The sequence below is a fragment of the Ovis canadensis genome, chromosome X (assembly GCF_042477335.2).
Source record: "Ovis canadensis isolate MfBH-ARS-UI-01 breed Bighorn chromosome X, ARS-UI_OviCan_v2, whole genome shotgun sequence".
NCBI lineage: Eukaryota > Metazoa > Chordata > Mammalia > Artiodactyla > Bovidae > Ovis > Ovis canadensis.
Genome location: NC_091727.1, coordinates 134,897,759 through 134,918,138, shown reverse-complemented (window position 1 = coordinate 134,918,138; position 20,380 = coordinate 134,897,759). Strand labels below are relative to the sequence as shown.

The window sequence follows — 20,380 nt, the reverse complement described above, 5'->3', positions numbered from 1 at the left end:
TTCCTTCTCCAAGGCATGAAAGTGAAAAGTGAGGGTGAAGTCGCTCAGTTGTGTCCGACCCTCAGCGACCCCATGGACTGCAGCCTTCCAGGATCCTCCATCCATGGGATTTTCCAGGCAAGAGTACTGGAGTGGGTTGCCATTGCCTTCTCCGAATAGTGAACATAATATACAGTGGTGTGATTTTAAAAAGTGGGGGTGAGGTGACAGTGACAAGCTACTGTGGAACAAGTGTTCAGAGAAAGCCTCTCTGATGTGACCTTTAAGCTAAATTCAAATGCCAGGAGGAACCAAATATGTTAAGATCTGGTCAAAGAGTATTTCACAGAGAGAAAAGAGCAAGACATACTAAGATCTTGAAGCAAGGTCTTTGTGTGTTAAACAAACAGCAACACCACCAGTAAGAGGTGAGGATGAGTAGTGGCATGAAAGAGGTACAGAGTAGTGGGAGACAAAATCAGAAAGGCAGACAGGGACTGCTATATTGGGGTTTGTCAACCAAAACAAGGAGTCTGGATTTTAAGTGTCATAGGCAACTAACTATAAGGGGAAGGGAAGAGTGTCAGAGAGAAAGTGATACCATCTGATTTGTTTTAAAATCGTTTTTGCTGCAGCGCAGAGAATAGAATGTCAGGAGTCCAGGAGTGGAAACAGACAATTTAAAAAGTTTAGCAAAGGGTCAGAAGAGATGTGAGTGTGGTCTGAACCTGGCCTGAAGTGTAAACAGTAAGAGAGACAGAAGATGATTGTAATCGTGAAATGTTTTGGAAGGAGATTGATCAAGGCCATAACAAAAGAATTGGATGTAGGGAAAAAGAGAGAAAGCCAGAATGACTTCTAAATTTGGGGCTGCAAATGGGAAAAACGAAAGGAATGGTCGTAATGACACTCAACCCCACCTCCCTAGAACAGATGAGGCCGGAGCAGGAAGGAGAGCAATACGTGTGTGTAGACCACCAGGAAGTTCCAGGTTGCCAGTTGTTTCCTCGGTTCCTGTGTAAGAAGGGCGGGCGACCTGCTTCTGGCCCCTTCTGATGGAACTGTCCCATCACTCCCCAAGAACTCCCCTCTCACAGCCTGCAACAGGGAGCAAACCTGGCCGCGACCACGGACCCACTGGGCAGATTCCTGGTGTGGGGGAAACCCGACACCTTGGAGGACTGCCTTGCTCACAAGTCAGGAGATTCTCTTCAGTACCTGAGCTCCCATTTGCCGTGTGTTTAAAAGTACCTCACCTCATACACTCCGGGGTCCCAAATCCTCCGGGTTCCAAACACCACCTCTCAGATTCAAATAAACAGGCTCCACCCCGCGCATGCGCTTCCGCGGGGACGCTGCTGGCGCCGGGGCGGAGCCCCGTGCTCTGCTGAAGCTTGATTGGTTGAGTCACAGCTCACTGGCGCGAGGCGGTGCGCGCGCTGACGCTGACGCAAACTCAATTCCTCAGAGCCGCGCGCCCCACCCGCCCGGGCCCGGCCGTTGCTGCTAAAATCAGCTGATTGGCTGACGTTCCCCTAGTTCTAATATTGTTCGCATTCGTTACTGTGCGTAAAACAAAACGATTAGTGTCTCGGTTCTTGAATTTAACAAGACCAATTATAGTGATCCTTTTGCTCAGGCTGATCCCAAATGTCGGGACTTTGTAGGAAAATATGAAACTGCAAATTTCTCAATAAAGGCTGTTCTCCCTTGCTGGGCAAGAGAATTAAGTTAAAGGGCCTGAGATCTCTGAAGCTGTCTCTAGGAGGTGAGAGGAAAGAACAGCTCAATTGACCTTCTTTTTACCGAGAATGGGCACGCATACCTTCGAGGGTTTGCTGGAAACGGCGTCTTGTATGTAGCTGGCCAATCAAAATGCAAAGTTCCTAACTTTGAGCAAACGATGGACTTTACAGACTCTGGCTAAAACAGCAACAAGGGCTTAGTCTGAGACCTGAGATTAGTCCCTGGTTTAATCTTCCTAGAGTGGGGAGTGGTGAGAAAAGATAAAAATTTAGTGACTCTCACAGATTTTTTTTGAAGCCAAAACATAACCCATAAACTGTAGGCAAAACTGTGGGAGGAAACTTTGCAATCTTAGGGAGAGATGAAGAATCAGATTATGTTGATGTATTTGGGAAAGACTACAGCAAAAATGTGAAAGTTGGACTGTGAAGAAAGCTGAGCGCCGAAGAACTGATGCTTTTGAACTGTGGTGTTGGAGAAGACTCTTGAGAGTCCTTTGGACTGCAAGAAGATCCAACCAGTCCATCCTAAAGGAGATTAGTCCTGGGTGTTCTTTGGAAGCACTGATGTTGAAGCTGAAACTCCAGTACTTTGGCCACCTCATGCGAAGAGTTGACTCATTGGAAAAGACTCTGATGCTGGGAGGGATTAGGGGCAGGAGGAGAAGGGGACGACAGAGGATGAGATGGCTGGATGGCATCACTGACTCGATGGACATGAGTTTGTGTGAACTCCGGGAGATGGTGATGGAGAGGGAGGCCTGGAGTGCTGCAGTTCATGGGGTCGCAAAGAGTCGGACACGACTGAGCGACTGAACTGAACTGAACAGCAAAAAGGGTTATTTGCCACATCTTACATGCTTTCCAAAGTACTTTCAAGTTTAATCATGCATGAGAACTGACTATTCAATATTTTCTATGATAGCTGCTCTTCCTTATCTAGTAAAACTGAAAAATTCTTGAGACACATGTTCATAGTTTTAATCATTTCATAGACTCATGTGTAGATTGGAAAGAATTTTAAGCCTTCAATCACCTTGTTTTTGTAAATGAAATTGGGGCCCTGAGTGGTAAAATAATTTGCCTAATGTGACAAGTCTGTGGCACTGGAATTTGTGCCAGTTTGTGGGTACATATATAGTGAGACACACTGGCTCATCTTTATTTATTCATCTGCAATTCTTTTTTTTGTGAAATCATTCTTCAACCTTCCCTTGGCATCACCAAACCTGGGAATTGTACTGAGATCTTAATTTTGTGGCTTTCTATTTCATGTGCTGACATCACAAAATTGTGAGTGAACTTAAATGAGATTAGAAAGTTTGTAACCTCACTAGTATATTATTATACTCCCCCTTGTCTTTATTTTCCTCCCACATCCACTCAAAAATAAAACAGCCTGAATCCCATGATATGACCCTTTCTTCCCAGACTTTCATTATTTGTCCAGACTATTTCCTCCAAACTTCAAAAATGTTTATTTTGAAAGAATGAGAGAAATAAGACAGAGGTATCATTTAACAAGAACAATGACACTGAAGAAAATACATTAATTCGTACTCCCCACACACAACACCCCCACCCCTTTCCCCATCCCTGGCACAATGATATTTAAACCATCAGAGCACATCTTAACAAGGAGAAGCAGCAGTATATAATGAAGAAAGCAATTTTCATACTGCTCAATCCGACTAACCCATATCGAATGTCCTTCCCCCAGCTAAACTCCACCCACTGAAAGAGGTGTAGTAGAGCAGACAACCATGGGGGTAACTTGGATCTCTGCTTACACTAGCAAAGTTCAGTGAAAATTCAGTAAGAATAGTGAACCTGATTTGCAGAAAAGACTGGATATAGCTCATCTGTCAAATTTCAGATGATTGAAGAGAACAGCTAGAGTTGGAGATTCACAGACTTCTAACAGGACTAATCTTTGCTCCCTCAACTGCAACAGTGGAGCATCTGCCAAATACTGCTGAGAACAGTGGAAGTGAGGCAGCTTTTGGCTTAAGAAAATCCAAAACAGATGTCTGATAACAAGTTTATTGTTTCAGTTTCCAACTGTGAATTAAGGAGCTTAGTAGGCTGGGCTCTGACAAAGGCAAGGTGAAACTTCCGATTTTATCACTTGAAGAATTAGACTATCTACTGACTGCATTATTTCCCTTATTTTAATTAAACTCAATATGGAGTATTTACAATTTAAACAACTTTTAAAGTAGAGGTTAATTCATTTTACATGTAACTCAGTGTCTCAAATTGAAGGAGCTTTTTCCTAAAACGGGAGGTTTAAGTTTTCAGCTTAAACTGAGGAATCCCTGTATCCCATGGGAATACATAGTTTGTTTTACACCAAGAAGTAAGTGGGATTCTCTTTATAGGAGATTTGTTTTATTCTGCCTTCACTAGAATCAGTCTATAAAGGAAAGGTTACCTATGCAGGATTAGTTCAAGATCAGAGCCTTTTCCTTTGCACATGCGTGCGAACACACACATACACACACCCACACACACCCACACCCACACCCACACACACACACACACAGAGTAAGTAACGTTTACCCACACATAATCTCACAGTCACATGCTTGCTGGAATCCATCTCACAAATACACTTCAATAGTTAGCCATATACATGTACATGCAGCAAGATGTGAGAGTTGCCCCAGAGTGATTAAAGGTGGTGCACACACGTCTATGTGGGGAGGTCATTTTAGGGTCTAGGTGTACACAAGCCAATAGGACCATCAACTTGCAGGTTATATGTGTCCCTTTTCCCCCAAGATAAATAAATGAAAAACACACACTGACATCTTCCTGGGTGTCATGGAGGCAACTGCCTGGAAGTTCCATTTTTTGCACTTCTGCTCTCCTACGACAATTTCATTTTGCCCTGAGGGGCCTTCTCGTATAAGGATGGCTGCTCCTCGGTATTTCCGGCATTGCCGTCACTCCCCGCATTCCCTGGTGGCGAGGATTTCTTCTCAGAAGACCGGTCTTCAGGCTTGCGGGCAATCAGCAGGCGGCAGGTGAGCAGGATTCCAAACACCAGGGCATGGGCGTAGCGTTTGAGAGGATCACCGACTAACTGATGGAAGAAGAGGACCGCCAACACCAGCAAGAGGAGGAAAAAGTTGGCCACATCTTTGGGACGCCCAGGCACAAGAGTCATGACAATGCCACAGGCCACCTCAAGAGCACCAATGCTTTTGCGGAGGAGAATGGAATTGATCCCCATTTTCTTCAGCAGAGGGAGGGCTCGCACATAGCTCTTGTAAGCACGTTTCTAGAGTGGAATACCATAAAGAAATCACTGCATTAACCATGATTTTACCATTAGAATGAAGAGCACACAAGCAAGGTCCTTCTTCCCCACCATTCCCTTTTCACACCAGTCAAGGGTGTCCTGTTCTTTGTTTACCATGTCCCCTAAATAAGAATCTTATGATAAAGGGAAAAAAGCAAGCAATCCGCTGAGATCCTTGTGATTTAATCCTAAGTAACACCATCCTGACAGTAACAGAATTTGACTTTATAGTTTAAAAAATTTTTTTCTGCCATACCAAGTGCCAGCACTGGGGATTTGGGATCTTAGTTCCAGACCAGGGATCAAACCCAGGCCCTCCTGCAGTCGTGGAAACACCCATGAAAAAAATTTTTTTCTGATTATAAATCATAAACAACATTAAGAATTTAAAAGAAAATTCACTGGGCCCATAAAAACTGGTACAGATTAGCCATATCCCCTTTTTCCAGTGCCTACTTTGTCCAAATGCAGATGCATATGAGCAACAACAAAAATGAAACAAGACAATAAAGCCTCACTAATTTGGACTTTTCTAATTTGGAATTTTTGATAATTCAAAAAATATCTGATTGGAGTCTACATTTGTGGAATCTGTAAAAAAATTTTTTTAAGTGTGCTAAGCAAACAGAAAAATTTAAATGTATGCAAATATTAGCCCCTTATATATCTTTAAGATATAGTAAGCCAAAAATCATTCTTATGGTCATTGATATAAATCCCTGGGCTTTTACAAGACACTGATTAATTTTAATTCAATAAACACTTATTGAATACCTATTATGGATTATGTGATGGAGATATAGAGATGACTATGACAGGGTCAAGAAGCTGTTGTTCTAGTGGGGGGAAACATGCATAAAAACATCATGGAAGCAACATGGTTAGTGGTATATAATAGAGTACTGTATAAGGTCTAATTGTAGCCTGAGGCAGATATCATGGAACAAAGAAGGGAGGTACTGGTTATACCACAAAGTAATAGAATTTTACTGACCTTAGAGTAATAGATAATATTTTTCACTATTCAGATGGACCCAATCCTCATCTTGTAGTAAATTGATGAGATTTTATCAAATCTGTTTTTTCCTGGTTTTGCTCACTACTTTGTTTTCATGAAGTATCAATTAATTCATTCAATATTTATTAAGTGCCTCCTTGTGCTAAGCATTGTGCTTGGTACTCTGGATTCAGATATCAATCATTCAAAAGCCTTGCCTTCCTAAAGTTTGCATCTATAGGAAGAAAAGTTATGGAAGTACATAAACACAATGTAGCATTATGGTCGTAGGTACAGTGGAGACCACTGGAATGGTCAAATTTCCCTAGATGGGAACTGAGAAAAGCTAGAATGGAATCTTAAAAAGAGCAGGTGTTTGCAGGATCAATAAGGGAAGGCCAGTGCAGGCAGAGGAAGCTGGATGAGTAAAGGCCCTGAAGGACATAATAGACTGGTGTATTTCAAACACTGCCCCAACTCAGCATAGGTTGGGGGAGGGAGAGGTAAGGGGGAGACATGAGACAGAGACGACAGATATGAATCAGACCATAGAGTGTGGCATTGTGGAGCTGGACTTTATCTTATAAGCCAAGAGAACAGCATAATTTGCTTTTAAGGAAGATCTCTCTGAAAGTAGCATCAAGGATGGATTGGGAGAGGTATGCCTGGAAGTGAGGAGATCAGGTGAGAGACCTGGACTAGAGTAATGACAATAAGGATAGAGGGAAGGGATGGAGTCAAGGATACTTTGAATGCAAAGTCAACAGGAATTGATGTTTTATCAGATGTGGCCATGGAGGGAAAGGGAGAAGTCAAGACTGCATATGGAAGAAGAGGGGGAAGAGGCAAGAAGGAATGAGGAACTCAATTTGGAGTTTTTTAGTTGAAGTATCTCTAAGACATCTCTAAGCAGAGCTGTCTCATAGGCAACTCAGTAATAGAGGTCTGGGGTAAAGATACAGAATTGATAGTCATCAGTATTCCCAGGTAGAATGTATACAGTGGGAAATTTTGTGTGACAAACATTTTAATAAGGGGAGGAAGAAGAGAATCCACAACATAGAGGCAAGTGTGGTTAGAAAAGTAGGAGGCAACCCAGGAGAGATGGGGTCATAAGGGCCAAGAATTTTAAGAAAAGAATAGTCAAAAGCACCAGATGCAAGACAAATATAAGAATCAGGCAGAAAGCCAACTGGACCTGTCGGGAGAATCTGGTGCTTAGAATAATGTTCACACACTCTAGTTTGGGACAAATGTTAAGTCATTCCTCTAGTGAATGCACGTTTATTTCATGGACTAATTATCATGAGTGGCACAAGATAGTCCTTTATGAGTATTCTAGGAATGAGTTTTAAGATCAATGGTTTAGATTTTTTAAAAAAAACATGGGTTTGGATTCAAACAGGCTTGGCTTCAAATCCTATCTCTGTTACTTTTTAGTTGGGTGCCCCCTGGGCAAATTACTTGCTTCTCTGAGTCTCATTTTCCTGAGCAAAACTGGGACTAAGATGAAATGAGTAAGGCTATGTCCCCTGAGTACAAAAACTAAGGCACCAAAACACTCATTGATTAAGTTAAATAATATCCACACACACACACACAACTTTAAACAGAGACAGGATCCGATTTTGCACTTTTACGACCCTGCCTCACACCTCTTCCTAAACCTGGCCCTGTCACATTCTGTCTTAGTTGTCTTTATTTACCTTTATTCACCTCTGACTGGTTTGATCTCCTTGCTCACAGCTTTCTCATTTTTGGTGTGTCCTTGACTCTTGAAGCTTCCAAATAATTTGGGTTCCTTGGTAGCTCAGACGGTAAAGAATCTGCCTGCAATGTAGGAGAGACCCAGGTTTGATCCCTGGGTCAGGAAGATCCCCTGGAGAAGGGAATGGCCACCCACTCCAGTATTCTTGCCTGGAGAATCCCATGGACAGAGGAGCCTGGCAGGCTACAGTCCATGGGGTCACAAAGAGTTGGACACAACTGAGCAACTTTCACTTCAATCACCTCTAGTCCCTACCCTGTTACTGAGCATATAAGAAAACTCAAAGTATCAGTCCTTCCTCCTCCATCTCATGTTAGGTTAAATCAGGCATTTTCAGAGAGAAATTAGGAGAGGTTGACCAGCAGGATGAGTAAAACCCTGGGTTTAACTGAGCTAGACACATGTGGATCAGAGTTGAGTCAAGGAATAGGGCATCTGGTGGTTTCCTCTCACTATTAGCCTAGATGCCACCTGCTCACTCTCTGTCCCTCTACACTCTGGTGATGGTAGCAGGGGGACATGAGGGAAAGAAATCTAGACCCAAGAGTTTTTCTTATCACTCTGAAGGTAGGACTTTTTCTAATTAGCAACACAAAGCTCCCCAAGAAGCAGATCCTAAATCCTAAGTGTAACCTTCTAACATAATAAACACAGGAAGCAGGATGAGTTTCTTACAGTCAGTTCAGAGTAAAGATTCTAGATGCTGACTGAGTGGCTTCTGGAAACATTCCCTTGTTTTGCCTAGGGATAACCACCCATTTCCTCCTGGGGCGGCAGCCGAGAGGAGCAACCCAACGTCCAAGGAGTGGTGGCTTCCCGGGCACAGGAGGGCTGAGAGGAGCTACTCCACGTTCAAGGTCAGGAGGGGTGGCGGTGAGGAGATACCCCACATCCAAGGTAAGGAGCAGCAGCTGTGCTTTGCTGGAGCAGCTGTGAAAGATACCCCACGTCAAAGGTAAGAGAAACCCAAGTAAGATGGTAGGTGTTGCGAGAGGGCATCAGAGGGCAGACACACTGAAACCATAATCACAGAAAACTAGTCAATCTGATCACACTAGGACCACAGCCTTGTCTAACTCAATGAAACTAAGCTATGCCCTGTGGGGCCACCCAAGACGGGCGGGTCATGGTGGAGAGGCCTGACAGAATGTGGTCCACTGGAGAAGGGAATGACAAACCACTTCAGTATTCTTGCCTTGAGAACCCCATGAACAGTATGAAAAGGCAAAATGATACGATACTGAACGAGGAACTCCCCAGGTCAGTAGGTGCCTAATATGCTACTGGAGATCAGTGGAGAAATAATTCCAGAAAGAATGAAGGGAAGGAGCCAAAGCAGAAACAATACCCAGCTGTGGATGTGACTGGCGATAGAAGCAAGGTCTGATGCTGTAAAGAGCAATATTGCATAGGGACCTGGAATGTTAGGTCCATGAATCAAGCCAAACTGGAAGTGGTCAAAGAGGAGATGGCAAGAGTGAACGTTGACATTCTAGGAATCAGCGAACTAAAATGGGCTGGAATGGGTGAACTTAACTCAGATGACCATTATATCTACTACTACGGGCAGGAATCCCTTACAAGAAATGGAGTAGCCAGCATGGTCAACAAAAGTGTCCAACATGCAGTACTTGGATGCAATCCCAAAAACGACAGAATGATCTCTGTTCGTTTCCAAGGCAAACCATTCAGTATCACGGTAATCCAAGTCTATGCCCCAACCAGTAATGCTGAAGAAGCTGAAGTTGAATGGTTCTATGAAGACCTACAAGACCTTTTAGAACTAACACCCAAAAAAGATGTCCTTTTCATTATAGGGGACTGGAATAAAAAAGTAGGAAGTCAAGAAACACCTGGGGTAACAGGCAAATTTAGCCTTGGAATACAGAATGAAGCAGGGCAAAGGCTAATAGAGTTCTGCCAAGAGGACGCACTGGTCATAGCAAACACCCTCTTCCGACAACACAAGAGAACACTCTACACATGGACATCACCAGATGGTCAACACTGGAATCAGATTGATTATATTCTATGCAGCCAAAGATGGAGAAGCTATGTACAGTCAGCAAAAATAAGACCGGGAGCTGACTGTGGCTCAGATCATGAGCTCCTTATTGCCAAATTCAGACTGAAATTGAAGACAGTAGGAAAAACCACTAGATCATTCAGGTATGACTTAAATCAAATTCCTTATGATTATACAGTGGAAGTGAGAAATAGATTTAAGGGACTAGATCTGATAGATAGAATACCTGATGAACTATGGATGGAGGTTCCTGACATTGTACAGGAGACAGGGATCAAGACCATCCCCATGGAAAAGAAATGCAAAAAAGCAAAATGGCTGCCTGGGGAGGCCTTACAAATAGCTGTGAAAAGAAGAGAGGCGAAAAGCAAAGGAGAAAAGGAAAGATATAAGCCTCTGGACATGGAACAACAGACTGGTTCCAAATAGGAAAAGGAGTACGTCAAGGCTGTATATTGTCACCCTGCTTATTCAACTTATACGCAGAGTACATCATGAGAAATGCTGGGCTGGAAGAAGCACAAGATGGAATCAAGATTGCCGGGAGAAATATCAATAACCTCAGATAGGCAGATGACACCACCCTTATGGCAGAAAGTGAAGAACTAAAGAGCCTCTTGATGAAAGTGAAAGAGGAGAGTGAAAAAGTTGGCTTAAAGCTCCACATTAAGAAGACGAAGATCATGGCATCCAGTCCCATCACTTCATGGGAAATAGATGGGGAAACAGTGGAAACAGTGTCAGACTTTATTTTTGGGGGGTCCAAAATCACTGCAGGTGGTGACTGCAGGCATGAAATTAAAAGATGCTTACTCCCTGGAAGAAAAGTTATGACCAACCTAGATAGCATACTGAAAAGCAGAGGCATTACTTTACCGACTAAGGTCCATCTAGTCAAGGCTATGGTTTTTCCTGTAGTCATGTATGGATGTGAGAGTTGGACTGTGAAGAAGGCTGAGAGCCGAAGAATTGATGCTTTTGAACTGTGGTGTTGCAGAAGACTCTTGAGAGTCCCTTGGACTGCAAGAAGATCCAACCAGTCCATTCTGAAGGAAATCAACCCTGGGATTTCTTTGGAAGGAATGATGCTAAAGCTGAAACTCTAGTACTTTGGCCACCTCATGCGAAGAGTTGACTCATTGGAAAAGACTTTGATGCTGGGAGGGATTGGGGGCAGGAGGAGAAGGGGACGACCGAGGATGAGATGGCTGGATGGCATCACTGACTCGATGGACATGAGTCTGAGTGAACTTCGGGAGTTGGTGATGGACAGGGAGGCCTGGTGAGCTGCAATTCATGGGGTCACAAAGAGTCGGACATGACTGAGTGACTGAACAGAACTGATAAGCATCTGAATGCAGAGTTCCAAAGAATAGCAAGAAGAGATAAGAAAGCCTTCTTCAGTGATCAATGCAAAGAAATAGAGGAAAAGAACAGATTGCGAAAGACTAGAGATCTCTTCAAGAAAATCGGAGATACCAAGGGAACATTTCATGCAAAGATGGGCTCAATAAAGGACAGAAATGGTATGGACCTAACAGAAGCAGAAGATATTAAGAAGACGTGGCAAGAATACATAGAAGAACTGTACAAAAAAGATGTTCATGACCAAAATAATCACGATGGTGTGATCACTCACCTAGAGCCAGACATCCTGGAATGTGAAGTCCAGTGGGCCTTAGGAAGCATCACTACAAACAAAGCTAGTGGAGGTGATGGAATTCCAGTTGAGCTATTTCAAATCCTGAAAGATGATGCTGTGAAAGTGCTGCACTCAATATGCCAGCAAATTTGGAAAACTCAGCAGTGGCCACAGGACTGGAAAAAAGTCAGTTTTCATTCCAATCCCTAAGAAAGCAATGCCAAAGAATGCTCAAACTACCGCACAATTGCACTCATCTCACACACTAGTAAAGTAATGCTCAAAATTCTCCAAGCCAGGCTTCAGCAATACTTGAACTGTGAACTTCCAGATGTTCAAGCTGCTTTTAGAAAAGGCAGAGGAACCAGAGATCATGTTGCCAACATCTGCTGGATCATCAAAAAAGCAAGAGAGTTCCAGAAAAACATTTATTTCTGCTCTATTGACTATGCCAAAGCCTTTGACTATGCCTTAGCCTTTGATCACAATAAACTGTGGAAAATTCTGAAAGAGATGGGAATACCAGACCACCTGACCTGCCTCTTGAGAAACCTGTATGCAGGTCAGGAAGCAACAGTTAGAACTGGACATGGAACAACAGACTGGTTCCAAATAGGAAAAGAAGTACATCAAGGCTATATATTGTCACCCTGCTATTTAACTTATATGCAGAGTACATCATGAGAAACACTGGGCTGGAATAAGCACAAGCTGGACTCCAGATTGCCGGGAGAAATATCAATAACCTCAGATATGCAGATGACACCACTCTTATGGCAGAAAGTGAAGAGGAACTAAAAAGCCTCTTGATGAAAGTCAAAGTGGAGAGTGAAAAAGTTGGCTTAAAGCTCCACATTCAGAAAATGAAGATCATGGCATCTGGTCCCATCACTTCATGGCAAATAGATGGGGAAAGAGTGGAAACAGTGTCAGATTTTATTTTGGGGGGCTCCAAAATCACTGCAGATGGTGACTGCAGCCATGAAATTAAAAGACGCTTACTCCTTGGAAGAAAAGTTATGACCAATCTAGATAGCATATTGGAAAGCAGAGACATTACTTTGCCAACAAAGGCCCGTCTATTCAAGGCTATGGTTTTTCCTGTGGTCATGTATGGATGTGAGAGTTGGACTGTGAAGAAAGCTGAGCACTGAAGAATTGATGCTTTTGAACTGTGGTGTTGGAGAAGACTCTTGAGAGTCCCTTGGACTGCAAGGAGATCCAACCAGTCCATTTTGAAGGAGATCAACCCTGGGATTTCTTTTGAAGGAATGATGCTAAAGCTGAAACTCCAGTACTTTGGCCACCTCATGGGAAGAGTTGACTCATTGGAAAAGACTTTGATGCTGGGAGGGATTGGGGGCAGGAGGAGAAGGGGACGACCGAGGATGAGATGGCTGGATGGCATCACTGACTCAATGTACGTGAGTTTGAGTGAACTCTGGGAGATGGTGATGGACAGGGAGGCTTGGCGTGCTGTGATTCATGGAGTCGCAAAGAGTCAGACACGACTGAGTGACTGAACTGAACTGAACTGAACCATCCATCATTGAAGAATAGATTTTTATCTATACTATAGTAGAATGAATCTGTGGGCCAAATTCCAGGTCTTTAAATCAAGTTCCTATGACCTCGATGAACACTTTTCTCTCCATTTGGTATAACTCCATATTACTTTTTCAGTTTATCTAACCTCTGGAACTGCAGCTGTGAATATTTGTATGCAGCAGTTGCCTCTTTCTTTCCTTCTTTTCTCAAGAGGAAACTGCATGTGGATAAGCCATTTCATCACATCTTTAGTTTAAAGCTGAGTAGGTACAGATAGCATCTCTTGTCCAGGACTCCAGACAGTGAACGTTTAACTTGCTAGAGATGGGACTCAGCTTGGATAGGGACTTGACAGTATAGGAAGCCCTTTATTCGTTCTTCTGTGGAACAGGATAAAGACATCAAAAGTATCCTACTATTGCCAGCCCCCACAAGACTTGGGCCAGGTCACCTCAATTCTAATAGAAGGGTCACTTGTCTTAAGTCTATAGTAATTAGATCTCTAAAGACTTTAATTGTTGTGACAGTAAGAATAAAGAGGTAACTGAGTCACTTTATCAAAAGGCTCTCACAGTTCACTTTGTTAGGTCTGTTTCTTTCTCACAGACTTTGTATAGGTCTGTTTCTTTTTCCCTGCCATGAGCCAGACCCTGTAACCATAGTTTCCTTATAGTAAAAGGAGAGAGAAGGGTTTAGTCAACTTTTTCAAATACCTTTAGTCAAAGACAGTCATCCAGAAATATCCTTGGGCTAAGATTAGCTAAATTCCAATTCTAGTTTTGCCCCTATATTGCTTGGAGAAAATTAGTTAAGTATTGTATTACCTCAATTTCCCCCCTTTTGAAATTAAATGAGCATTTTGGAGATTTGGTCAAAGAATCATAACATCATAGCATCAACCAAGGGCCACATACACATATTTTATCATTACTGAAACACACAATTAGAAATCCATATATTTGCAAGCCACAGTAATTACTTTAATGATAATAGCAATGATTCAAGCTGGTTCATTTGTATAGTATGAGATGGTATGATTCAGACATGAATCAAACACATACGGAACCTTTCTTTAGTCATATCTTTTTTCTTTTTATCATTTAGTCTTCACTCCTGGGTTCATGATCTCATATTAATTACATTAAACTTGAACACCTCACAACTGCCTAATAATACTCATCTTCGATTACAGTTAATTACCCATCCAAGCCAGCTAACAGGACAAAATGTGAAGAGAGGGCAAATAATTTGTTCCACTTTAGTTCACTTACACCAGTTAGGTAAACGAACAAAAAAAAAAAACTTGGCTAATGTATAATTCCATTTATTTGTTGCTTCTCAGTCGCTCAGTCATGTTTGATTATTTGTAACCCCATGGACTGCATCACACTAGGCTTCCCTGTCCTTCACTATCTCCCAGAGTTTGCTCAAACTCATATCCATTGAATCGGTGGTGCCATCCAACCATCTCATCTTCTGTCATCCCCTTCTCCTCCTGCCTTCAATCTTTCCCAGCATCAGGGTCTTTTCCAATGAGTCAATTCTTTGCATGAGGCAGCCAAAGTAAAAACAGTAAAACTAACATATTGTTGAAGTCGGGATTTATGCAGGGGATGGGTGCAGGTACTAATGGGAAGGGGCCATGAGGGAAGTTTCTGGGATGCTGGTCATGTTCTATTTCTTGATCTAGGTTACACAGGATTCTTAAAATTCCTTGAGCTGTACACTTAGGTGTACATTTCAGTATGTATGTTATACTTCAATACAATTTATAGGGGAAAACCATATGAAAGCAGAAGAGAGCACTGACAAAAATATATTTTGGCTAAAAACCTCAGTCTGGTTGCTATATTAGATCATAAAGGCTACATAAGTGCTGAAAAATTTACTGACTCAAGTATGATTTTCCTGAATCTCTGTAGGAAAAAAAAAAAGCCATATGTGAATCATAGATCATCTCTTAAATGCAATAAAAAGCCATCACATGCTTAATTGCCAAATATCATGTGAACAAAAGCACCTTTTAAGCAGTTCTACTTTCCACTATCATATAATGCCCACCTAAAAAGGAAGCTGCTAACCAAAGTGGATCCCTCCCAGATTGCATCTAACGGGAGAAGGGTCTGACTTCCACTCTCAGTCAAAAGTCGCTCTAAAACAAGCACAGCTGTTGACCATTGGAGGCTACAACCTCCCTGGCATAAATTTCAATGTAGTTTAGCTTAGGCTAGCTAGCTGTGTAAACTAAGCACAGTCACTTCACATCTCAGGATCAGTCGCCTCTCTGAGGGAATAAACGTATTGTACCACCTCAAAGAACAGTCTAAGCATTGGTTATTATGTAGTTCGAATGCAATTAATAGTGTGATTGGAAGCATAAAAGATCACCTGTGGACATTAACTAAAACCCTGAGGAAATACTGGAGGGCATTTAACTACAAATAAGCAAATCATTCAAATCAACAATAAACCTTCCCTACGAGGGGCTGCAAAGAAGCGGCAAAGACCTGCCCTGTCTTCTTCAGGGTCAAAAATCCTCTGGCTTCAATGTGACAGTAATTTTGGTGTTTTCTTACTGTTCCATTTGTGGCCCTTTGTGCGTGCAGGATAGAACCACCGCTAGTGAACCCCTGCTACAAAGAGCTGAACACCAGATAGAGAGCAAGTCAACCATTCATATGTTAAACTGCCTAGCAGCATTTGTGTCCTGTCTCCCAGCTGCAAGTGAATTAATGAAGGCACTTAGTCAAGGGAGTGGTCAGTCGTGTTGCATTCACGTGGGATTTAGAGTACTCTATAGTGACACTTGCTAAATTGGGAGGAGGTATGGAGTGACACATACCAAACGGGCTATTCAAGAGAGGCATCCAGAAATTCTGCAAGAGATCCACTATGCACTACCCAGCAGCGAGTGTAGGGTTTTCTATATTAGCTGATTGCATAGAGGTCTGTTCACCAACGCATGTAAAAATAGCAACCTACTCTTTTAAATGTCTGATTTCAATCCCTTAAACTGGTCCTTCAAATTAGTCAGGAAATCACTGCATAACATAGTGTGAGTAATATCATCACCTGAACCTAGAGCATTTCTTGAACACCTACCATTTTCACATACTGTACTAGATTCTTTCATATGCAACCTCAGTTCATATTTACAACAACCTCCTGTGGTAGGTATTATCCTCATTTTGCAGATGAGGAAACTGAGGCAGACGCTTCAGGAGTGTCAGGTCTTGAACCCAAACCAATATGACTCGAAGTCTGCACTCTTTCCACTACCCTTTCCTGGCTCCCCCAGTAGAGATGGGAAAGAAGTTCATATTCATTTGTCTGTCTAGTTGTTAGCAGTGATTCTCCATGGACGGGATAACACCTAAACACGACACTAATGGCTTTAGAACAACAACAACAAAAACAGTTGACACGAACAAAAAGAAATCCAAATTAAAAAAAAAATTGGTTTCAAAGTAAAATGAAACCCCAAAATATGGGATAGGGACAGTTGGACTGGTACCAAAAAAGGAGAAAGAATGTGCCACACATTTTCAAGAATCAGTCATAAGTTCTGACATCCAAAAAGGCAGTTGTAACCATTAATGATTCCTCTACTGGGAATATTGAGTCACAGATTTGGTTTCTAATCTCTGCTCCAGCAGCAGCTTAGCCTAGCATCTTGAATAAGTCATTAAACTTGCTCTATTTCGGTTTATCCATCAATAAAATAAGCATAACTTTTAAAAATGAATCTACCTCACTGAGATGTTTTAAACAACAATCATAAACAATAAGAACAACAACAACACCTTGGGATTTTATATAAAAAGCCATTGCAGTCAATACATGACTAACTCCATCAATGCAGAGGAATCACTCCTCAATGGAAAACAGAAAATCCCAGATCATTATCCCAGCTGATCTCTGGTTGGAGTCCTGAGGGGCTGTAACCTGCTTCTAAGAGGCAAGAAATGACTTCTGAACTGCATCATCAAGAGCCAACCAGAGAAATCTGAAGGGTGGTGACCAGCCAAGACAACGCTACAATGACTCATTCATTCACCCAGCCATTCAACGCATATTAACTGAGCACTTTCTTTGTACTAGAACTGAATTGTCCCCACGTTCTATGGGTTCAACAATAAAGCTAGGCTGGCCCAGGCACAATGCAGTGGGCCCTATGCCAGAAAGCCATCTCTAGCCTGGGGCCTAATACTCAATACAGGAGAGAACTCTGGACAAGAGCAGTCTGAAAATTCTCCTCAAGCTTCATAGTACCGTGATGTTTACCTCCCAGCTATAGTTCTTCCATTTCTTCCAGATGCCCTTAAGCACAGAATTGTGCACACACACGCATGCGCATGCACGTACATGCACACACGCACGCACGCATACACACACACACACACACACACGGGCTTCCCAGGTAGCTCAGCTGGTAAAGAATCCACCTGCAATGCGGGAGACCTGGGTTCAATACCTGGGTTGGGAAAATCCCCTGGAGGAGGACATGGCAAGCCACTCCATTATTCTTGCCTGGAGAATCCCCATGGACAGAGGAGCCTGGCGGGCTACAGCCCATGGGGTTGCAAAGAGTCAGACACAGACACACACACAGACACACACACACAATCATTATGTACTGCTGTATTAGATTGCACCTATTTAAATATCTTCCTTTGTATGATATGGAATCTTCATATATTCTGCCTTTCACTAGACTGTAACAGACAGCTCCACTCCCTGGGAAGAAACCTACTGTAAACCCATTTGTGGCTGATCCTCCTCGTGGGCGCCTGCCAAGCTGATCGGAAGCTTCCTGGTGACTCCATCTTAGTTGGATTGTCTGCAGAACCTTACACTGTACTTAGGGTGCAGCTTGGATGGCCTCTAAAGCAGGGTCCAGGGAGACAGGGAGTATACTGAGGAAGGGTACTATGTCCCTACAGAAAGGGAAAGCTTAAATATACCTAAGGCACACACACACATACACAAACATATAAATGTATGTATATATGAAAAGGAAAGAAAATCAAGAGCATATGCATTTATTTATAACCTAACACCAAACTACTAATGCCAAGATAAAAATATAGTGGCAATTCCCCTCCACCCTTTCCCTCTGCCTTTGGTGGCTTCTGCTACCCCACCTCCTCTCTCCGATGCAGGCTGTCTTGGATACTCATTTTGACCTGATTTCATTTCCATCTGGTCAAATGTTGTGGGAGGAGGGAAAGCGGGAAAGAGAAACACATTAGGATTCGCCACTGGGGGTAGCCCTTGGCCCTTGAGTATCAGCTGCCCTCCCTGACCCCAAGGTGATCCTGTGATGAGAGACATGGGAAACACCAGCTTAAACCCTGAGACTGAAGCCAGAGCTTCTTGCAAACATTTCCGAGTATCTGATTTGCCAGGCTCCATCCATTTGCAGCTCACGGTTGAGGGGCTCTGGAAGGCTCCGCAGTGAGCTCCAGAAGAGCTATTTATTCCTGTCAACTGTCAGCATGTGGGGCTATTCCTCCTTGCCTCAGCCCTAATGGGGAGTCCCTCTTGCCTCTTCTCTCCTCCTTTTTCTCTCCTAAGCTCCTTTCCTTCCTGACCTTGAGAGCCCAGTAATGGGTTCCCTCCCAGGACTGGCAGTCTGGCAGAAGCAGTGAGAAGGAGGTTCTCTTCAGCTGGGGTGGGGTAATGAAGAGGCAGAGTGACTGGAGGAGAAGCGAGAGAGCAAGAAAGTGCTGGAAACAGCCCCTGTCATCTCCTTCCTACTGCACAGCCTGGGAACAAGTCCTCTTCACACCCAGCTGGGGAGTGCAGCCCAGCCCCCAGGTTGCAGAGATGTTTTGGTCAGTCACCTTCAGGTGATTTGAACTCTGCAGAGGGGAAACCCTGCAGAGGGCCTGGCCTTGGGCACCCACAGGAGCCAAGATGGGGATTATGGACTATTTTGCGGGAGGGAAAAAGCAGACTGCAGATTAGCCCAGAAACAACACAAAACAAAACATCCAGTTTTCCCTTGAGAGAAGAAGCAGCAGGGTTTCAGTGACCTTTATTTGGGCCAAGTCTGCTTTTGTCTCCAGGATACAGACACACGCCCAGGCAGCTAGGGGAATACCATCCGCTCCCCATCTGGGATGAGGGATACCATCTCCACCCCTAAAAATTGCTTGTATTAGTAGCCCATTCGCCCTCAGCTCTTTCCTCCTTCCCTTTTGTTCTTCCTCAAGATAAATAAACTCTCCAGCTTGCTAAACTCTAAGCTCCAAGGGAAGCAATCAGACTTGCAAGCTGGTTGCCCGGACTTTGGGTGTGCTGGAAGGAGGAAAGGGCTCCTGCCGGTGACAGGTGTTACGCAGGTCTCAGCCCTGGGGTTTACTTGAGGGTGGAGGGTTTACTTGGGCAACCCCTCCCCCAACTGGCATGCCGTGGCTCCCTAACAGTTGTTCCCGGCTAGCTCTCGCTCTCGTCCAGCTGCTCCTTCCCAGCTGCAAAGTTGTTGGGGAGAAGGGAGGGTCCGGGGTGGGGGTAGGGGTGAAAGGGTTGGGACCTTGGACCAGGGAGGAAAGAAGGGGAGCGGTACTCTCCATCCCTTCGGAGTGCGCTCCTCATCACCCGTTTGCTTCACTTACCATCTCACTGTAGGCATCCTTGCTGAGCCTGGGGGTCAACTTGATAGTCCCCATGAAAACAAAGAAGAGTCCCAGGGCCACTGAGAGGGCCACGACGGTTACGGTTCTAGGGGATGCCATGGGGTCACCAAGGCAGGTCCGGACTAACCGTTCAGCTTAGCGCACCCCCTGGCCTAAGGCGCAGGCACTTAGCGCAGAGAGAGCTAGAGGGACACTGCGGAGGCAGCAGGCAGCTAGAATGACAAAGGGAGAGGAGGGAGCTCGAGGGAAAAATTGAGAGATCGAGATTCAACCTCTCACTACAACAATCGCTGGGTCCTAATGCCCTACGGTTGCTCTTCACTGGCCGGAAAGCACAGTCTCGAAATTAAACGAAGTCCCAAACTGGGGTAGAAACTTCAAATCTTAAATGGGGAAATAGGTAGGTTATGTTGTGAATTCAGTCCCCAGGCTGCCTCTGAAATGAGGAATGAAGGAAGATCATTCTATCACTTCCCCCAGGAGCGCTTTCGATCTCTCTAGCTCCTTATTCACTCTCCCTTTTCAGCCTCTCTCCTCTCCCCTTATCCTTCCTCTCTCCTTCTCTCCCCTTTTCCTTTCCTTCACCAAAACATGAGCTCTTGGAGTTGCTAGTTTCTGCAGTAGGTAACACTGGAGGATGAATCTGCAAAGTTTTCAGGCTTGATTGTTGCCAAAGAAAGCTTTATCTTCCTCTTCCTCCAAGTTTTTTCATGGCTCCTATTGCTCA

At 43.7% G+C, this 20,380-nt stretch overlaps 2 protein-coding genes across 3 annotated transcripts in view; both read right to left on the bottom strand.

Moving 5' to 3' along the window:
• CENPI (centromere protein I) overlaps positions 1-1,362 on the bottom strand; it is a 56,196-nt gene extending 54,834 nt beyond the window's left edge. The window contains exon 1 of one of the 2 annotated variants that reach the window (XM_070291018.1): positions 1,236-1,362. In XM_070291018.1, the coding sequence (XP_070147119.1) occupies positions 1,236-1,240 (5 nt within the window). In that variant the 5' untranslated portion in view covers positions 1,241-1,362. The remainder of the gene's footprint in view (positions 1-1,235) is intronic. The other variant, XM_070291019.1, reaches the window with a different exon arrangement.
• A 1,816-nt stretch (positions 1,363-3,178) lies between these two features.
• Positions 3,179-19,930, bottom strand: TMEM35A (transmembrane protein 35A). The gene is made up of 2 exons (XM_070291017.1): positions 19,633-19,930; positions 3,179-5,010 (listed from the first exon to the last, which is right to left on the bottom strand). Exons 1-2 carry the CDS (start codon positions 19,750-19,752, stop codon positions 4,597-4,599), a joined length of 534 nt encoding a protein of 177 aa, XP_070147118.1. The 5' UTR covers positions 19,753-19,930; the 3' UTR covers positions 3,179-4,596.
• Between the last annotated feature and the right edge of the window lie 450 nt (positions 19,931-20,380).

Bases quoted from the DNA above. Each gene is read 5' to 3' on its own strand.
- TMEM35A (XM_070291017.1), bottom strand. From the start codon at position 19,752: ATGGCATCCCCTAGAACCGTAACCGTCGTGGCCCTCTCAGTGGCCCTG. The intron at 5,011-19,632 runs GTAAGTGAAGCA...ATTCCACTCTAG, and splicing joins AGGATGCCTACAGTGAGATG to AAACGTGCTTACAAGAGCTA.